Genomic DNA, 6,573 nt, shown 5'->3' with positions numbered 1-6,573 from the left:
CTACCACGCCCGGCTGATTTTTTGATTTATTGTAGAGATGAGGTCTCGCTGCCCAGGTGGGTCTCGAACCCGCAGGCTCAGGCAATCCACTCACCTCAGCCTCCCAAAGGCGCGGGATTACGGGCTGAGCCACCGAGCCCGGCTCATATTATTATTGAATAGAAAAAATTCCATAGCAAGCAACCACGTTTCCAAAAGCCCCTTTTATGTCCTTGTTCCTCAGGCTGTAGATGAAAGGGTTCAGCATGGGGTGACCACTGTATACATCACAGCAGCTACTGTATCTTTGTCAGCTGAGTAGGAGAATGAGGGGTTGATATACACAGATATGATGGTGCCATAGAAGAAGGAAACCATGGCCAGGTGGGAGCCATAGGTAGAGAAGGTTCTTCACCTTCCCCTTGGAGATGGCAACCCCAGGACAGCAGATGCAATAAGGATATATAATACCAGGATGCAAATAAAAGGGGCGATCATTATGAGTCCTGCTTCAGTAAGAATTATCATCTCACTGAGGTGCGTGTCCAAGAAGGAGAGCTTCAGGAGGGGGGTCACATCACAGAAGAAGTGGGGGATGGCACTGTCTGCGCAGAATGAGAGTCGAGCCATCAGCAGGGTGTGCAGCAGAGCATTCAGGTCGGCAACTAGCCATGATTCAGCCACCAGCAGGACACAGAGCTGATGAGTCATCTTTGCTGTGTAGTGTAAGGGGTGGCACACGGCAACAAAGTGGTCATATGCCATCACAGCCAGGAGGAAATTGTCCATGTTGGCAAGCACACAGAGAAAATATATTTGTGTGAGACACCCAGGGAAGGAGATGGTGTGACTCCCGAGTATGTGATTGGCCAGCATCTTGGTGGAGGAGAAGCAGACATCCACAAAAGACAGGCTGCTGAGGAAGAAGTACATGGGAGTGTGCAGACAGGCATCTGTGCTAATTGCCAGGACAATGAGCAAGTTTCCCAGGATGGTGGTCAGGTACATGCTCAGGAAGAGCATGAAGAGGAGTCGCTGCTGCTGGGGCTGCCTGGAGAGTCCCAGGAGGAGGAAGTCGGAGACTCCTGACTGGTTTGTCCCTCTCATGCATCTGGTCCCAGATGCAGAGAAGAGAGACAGGTGAGAAATGTCAAAGCTGAGGGTCTGGATGCAACAAGACAAGCACCAGCCATGACCATGTTAACCTGCATTCAAGTTGCTCAGTCAGGATCCACCCCTAGTCTCTACACCCCCAAATCCAACTCCCAGTCCTACATGGCACAGGTACCATTATACTCATTCTTTTAATTTTATCAAATATAAAACCAACATGCAGGCACATACACAGCCCTTCTCTGCTACCATGCAGGTATCTTCTATCATTCCTAGGCGTTCTTTCACTCCTATGAAGTTCATCTATCTCAGGCTCCAGCTGATGGATCCAAGACTCTTGCTATTGCTCCCTGGTTGTGGAAGGCTTAGCAAAGGGGGGTTTGAAATAACGTATCTGGCTTGTAATGAAATATTGACATCTTCACTGTTATAATAGTGCCCAAAAGAAGTTGGCACTGTCGCTGCCAAGTGTTCTTCACCTCAGCGAAAATGGTTACTGCTCCTCTTTATTATAAGGATTGGAAAGTCTTGGAAATGCAGGCAAGTCCCGAGCAGGTGAAGAGCAGATGTTCAAGATCTTGGCCCACAGGATGTTTGGAGGAATCACAGACAGGTATTTAAGGAGCCTCCATTTCCACTGAGACTAGAATCCCTGAGTCTCATTATAGAGAAGCAAAAAGTAATTAATTGTCCTATTTCCTGGTCCCCACGGACCCAACAATGACAACAAGGTATATTCTCCAACTGCTGGGTCAGAACTTGGAGGAAGAGAAATATGAGTGGAGACAAGATCCAGAGAAAATTCCCTGAGACTTCAAATTTCATCACCTTGCAAGCCAATGTTTATGCTTATAGACTTGAAAAGTCAATTATCAATAGATTTTCCTTAATAATTTCTTGGCTCAGAAACTGGGGTGATTGCAGTGTTGTCTGAGTGAACCCTTCATTTCCCCCTCACATTTGTCATTTACTGCATAGAGTTAGTGATACAACTGCAGACAGAAATGGGGGAGAGTGACATTACAGAGTTGTGCTAAATTCTTTAAAGCATTTTATGTAAAGGATAACCTTATTGTAACTGTGGGTAGAGATATATCAGCATGCACAGCATGCTGTGACTGAGGAACTCCATGTTTAACTCTTTTCTGGGAATGGCCTCCTAATCCACAGACACTCAGGGGCATTGGTTCCATCAGCCTGATTTATACACCATCACTCCCTCCCCAGTGAAGATTCATAATTGGACTAGAGACCCTGGAAATGGGGCTGAGAACCTGCAGGTCATTCTCAGTAGGATTTGGCATACAACACGTAAATCCAGAAGTTTGCAGTACTCTCCTGGTTGACTTGTAGATAAAAATCAAAAGTCTATAGATAAGAGCAAAAATGTAAACATAGACAGAGAAGTAGACAAGAGATGGAGAAAGCATCTGATGGCTGTGATGGCTGTCCAGTTCAGGGGCCCAAGTTATCTTCCGATGACTGACTATATTCTTGTCTCACTCACAGTTCTTAGTTGCAAATAACAAAAACCAAGTCTTGCTGAGTTTAAAAGAACAGGATTTCATGAAATGATAATGAACACTTTTCAAAAACACTGGGAAGCTGGAGAACTAAGCTCAGAAGCAGCTACAGTGGTCCAAATCATGGTACGGAACTAGTATGGTTAGCACACCAATGTTGCTGCTCCCTCCAAGCATAAACGTCACCATTCACAGCTTTGACACAACTGTCACTAGACATGGGTGATACCAGTAGCACTGCTGCCACTGCTGCCTCAGGAATCCATCTTACAGCAATGCCTGAGTTCCTCTTGGTGTCCTCTTCCTTGTGTTAAAGGCTGAATGAGGGGTATCAAGTGGGCAGTCACAAGAGAGGCTGGGAAATCAGTTATTCAGGGTTTTCTCTTTTGTTGGGAGAAGTAGGTCCTTTTCCCAAGAATTATGAGATAGGGGATTACCTAAGCCTTAGAAGAGTTTGCAGAAATTGGGAAGCCAAAAACACGAAGAGTGTTCACTAGAATCCATCCCTCCAGTTGCAGAATATTAACACATAGCTCTTCTTACCAATTTACACTTCAGTAGAAATGATCTGGCCTCACATAATACAACTATCCTTCACACAATAGGGGAACAACTCAATATCCCAACCATTACTGCATCCAGGTCCACAACCAGGATCTCCTCTACTCCAATCATGACCTTATCATGACATTCTGGAACTTCCAAATCAAACACAAAAGCTAACCAATAACTACAACTACACATCCTATGTATATGAAGAAAGGAAGAGAAGAAATCTGGTTTTAAAATTATATATATATAATTTATTATATATATATAATAAAGGAGGAAAATATGAGTGGATGCTATAATCTTAATTTCTGCAGGTAGCCACAAGCTCTTAGGTGATATTAATGATTTTCCTTATCTACAATCTAATTCTTGCCCCCTTTGTCTTTATCCAGTATCTCAGCTGGTCAAGGTTGTTTTCTGTTGTGGTGTAGAAGAGGGGGTTTTTTGTTTTTGTTTTCCTCCAACTATATTGTCTGCAAGATCAAGGGGGGTTTTTTGTTTGTTGGTCTGGTTTTTTTTTTTTTTAGCGGGGGTTGTATTTTAGTCAGGGGTCTCACTCTGTCATCCAGGCTGGAGTGCAGTGGTATGATTACAGCTTGCCATTGCCTCAACCTCCTGGGCTTAAGCAATCCTTCCACCTCAGCCTCCCAAGTAGCTGGAACTACAAGTGCATGCCACCACATCTGGAGTTTTTTCAATTTTTTGTAGGGATGAGGTCTTGGTGTGTTGCCTGGGCTGGTCTTGAACTCCTGGTCTCAAGCTATCTTCCCATCTTGGCCTCTCAAAATGCTGGGATTACAGGCGTAAGCCACCATGTCTGGCCACAAGATTTTTTTTTTTTCTTTTGAGTTGGAGTCTTACTCCATCGCCCAGATTGGAATGCAGTGGCATGCTCACGGTCACCCCAGCATCAACCTGCTGGGCTCTGGCTATCCTTCTGCCTAGGCTTTCCAAGTAGCCAGTACTACAGGTGCATGCCACCACGCCCAGGTAATTTTTTGATTTATTATAGAGATGAGGTCTCGCAAAGTTGCCTAGGCTGTTCTTGAACCTGTGGGCTCAGGCAACCGCCTTACCTCGGTCTCCCAAAGTGCTGAGATTACAGGTTTGAGCCATTGTGCCTAGCATCAAGATTGTTTTTTAACCTGATGCGGTAACCCAAAATTTTCATGTCTGAGAGATGTGACTTCCTTATAGTCCTGCCTGTAATGTATAAGATTATTCTAGTTTTCATTAATTGCCATCACAGTACATGTCAACTCCAGAATCCTCTCAACTTTCTATCCATAATCCTTTCTTTCACCATTGTGCAACAGCAAAACTATTTTCTATCAATCATCAAAGTCATACCAATGTCAGGATCCCCCTTCTGGTCAGTTTATCAAGTAACAAATGTAGCTCAAATTGGCTAGCAAGACATCTCTGCAGAGCCCAGTGTTGCTGGAGTAACAAAATTTTGCAGGCAGATTATTAGGTATTACAAAAAGTTATATCCCACTTGTATCCCTTCTATCCTTGCCCTATAAATTCCTGGTTGAAAGAAAGTTCTGTGTATATTGTCCACTGATATTAAATCTTATAGTGTATCATGTAAAGTAGCACCAAAAACTTACAGGGTAGCTTCAAATGGTGCCAAAACAGAGTCTTTAAAAGACCATTTCTCTATTCCATGAGGTCAGCTGCTTCTGATGATAGTGCAAATACCAAGCAAATATCAATGGATATTAGCCTGACTCCTTGTATTACCTACTTGTGAGCAATAAATTATTTCAAAATGTAGCAACATAAAACAGTAAACATTTCTGTCATACAGATCGTAAAGCCAGGAATCTGACAGTGGTTTAGCTGAATGGTTCTGCATTAGGGTTTCTTATGAGATTGCAGTTAAGTTTTCAGTAGAGACTTAATCATCTGAATGCTTGACTGAGGTTGGAGGACTGGCTTCCGAGATAGCTTCTTCACATTGCTACTGGCAGGACGCCTCGGACCCCCACATGGACCTCTCCACAGAGCTAATCTGACATATGCTCAGATAGGTCAACTGGTTTCCTCCACAGCACGTGGTTCAAGAGAGCAAGATTGAAGCCACAATAACTTTTGCGACCTAGCTCCAGAAGTAACACTCCATTGTTCCTTACACACATTCCTTACACAGACCAATTCAATGTGGGAAGGAATTATACAAGGCTAGGATCACTGGAAGTCATTTTAGCAACAGACTACCATGTCCTTTTTACTGTAGAGTCCCTTGGTTAGAGAAAATATCTGTGGGATACCAAGTTGGTGAATAAATCCATCCCTAATACACATTCCATCAGTCTTTCAAGCTCAGGCTGATTGAGCACCTCTTTGTATACAATGGTTTCCCTTCCTGAATGCTTCTACACATTCCCAGGTATCCACGTTCACTATAGGTGTTCTACGTATATCATCCCAGATATCACTTTCATTATATCATCCTGATTCAGTGAAAAGTGATGCCTGGGAAGCTATAAAGATTCAGAGTCTGACTCACAAGGCTCAGACCTTAGTATCTCCATGAGGTTTGCAGTATAGGACACTGCAGAGCCAAATGCAGGGTCAACGTTGTCTTCTGGACTGGAAATCTTGGGAAGTATAAAGCAGCTATTCTGAAACATTAACGTAAACGGAAACCACCTGGGAGTGTTGTTAAAATGAAGGTTCTGATTCAGGAGGCCTGAGATAATGCCTTTTTATTAATCACCCAGGCCATGCCTGTTCTCGGACCTTATTTTCAGCAGAAAGGGGTTTCAGTTCAGAGTTAGAAGAGCCCTCACTCAGAAAGGTCCGAGTCACCTACATCGTTTATGCACTGCCGGCTCCCCAGCCAACCTAGCCTTTTTAAAGGATACCTGTATCCAGAGTGGAAGTTAGATCTTGGCCTCCTAGAGTCCCCAAAGTACGAAAAAGGATTCCCGATCAATCTAACTCTCGTGACCCACCCTAACAAAAAGGGTAAAGACCTAAAGGACCCGGAGCAGGTGGCGTGGGGAGGACTAGTGAGACCCGCCAGTTGCTCAGGTTTGGTGGGCACCGACACTAACGTGCCTCTTCGTGCCTCTCAGGGGAGGAACGACAAGGACTACCGCTGCAACACAGTACCCCGGCTCCACTGCTCGGTACTTTCGGTGAAAGGTGGCGCCACACTTCCTCACGGAGACCACGCCGAACTGAGACCCCGCCCCCTCCCCCAGATAATTGGACATGAGAGCGCCAGCGGGGAAAAGACTTATTTATTTGATGGCACTTCTGAAGGGGGCGGGACAAAAAGAGCTGGGCGTCGCGGTCTCTGATTGGTCCTATTAAAGTGAGTACGTGGCGCTTTACGGAAGAGGTACTGCGGGGTCTCACTGCGCCTGCGCCTGCCCCTGCGCCTGCCCCTGAG

General features: G+C 44.9%; 1 protein-coding gene across 1 annotated transcript; it reads right to left on the bottom strand.

Annotated features, from left to right (window-relative positions):
• Nucleotides 1-151: 151 nt before the first annotated feature.
• On the bottom strand, nt 152-1,086 carry LOC103266327 (olfactory receptor 1F1-like). The gene is given in 2 exon segments (XM_021715470.1): nt 152-252; nt 255-1,086. Coding segments are annotated over 2 exon segments (933 nt in total).
• Between the last annotated feature and the right edge of the window lie 5,487 nt (nt 1,087-6,573).

This window comes from Carlito syrichta, unplaced genomic scaffold, assembly GCF_000164805.1.
Source record: "Carlito syrichta isolate Samal-C Ts95f unplaced genomic scaffold, Tarsius_syrichta-2.0.1 Scaffold307141, whole genome shotgun sequence".
NCBI lineage: Eukaryota > Metazoa > Chordata > Mammalia > Primates > Tarsiidae > Carlito > Carlito syrichta.
This window is presented reverse-complemented; position numbering and strand designations above follow the sequence as displayed.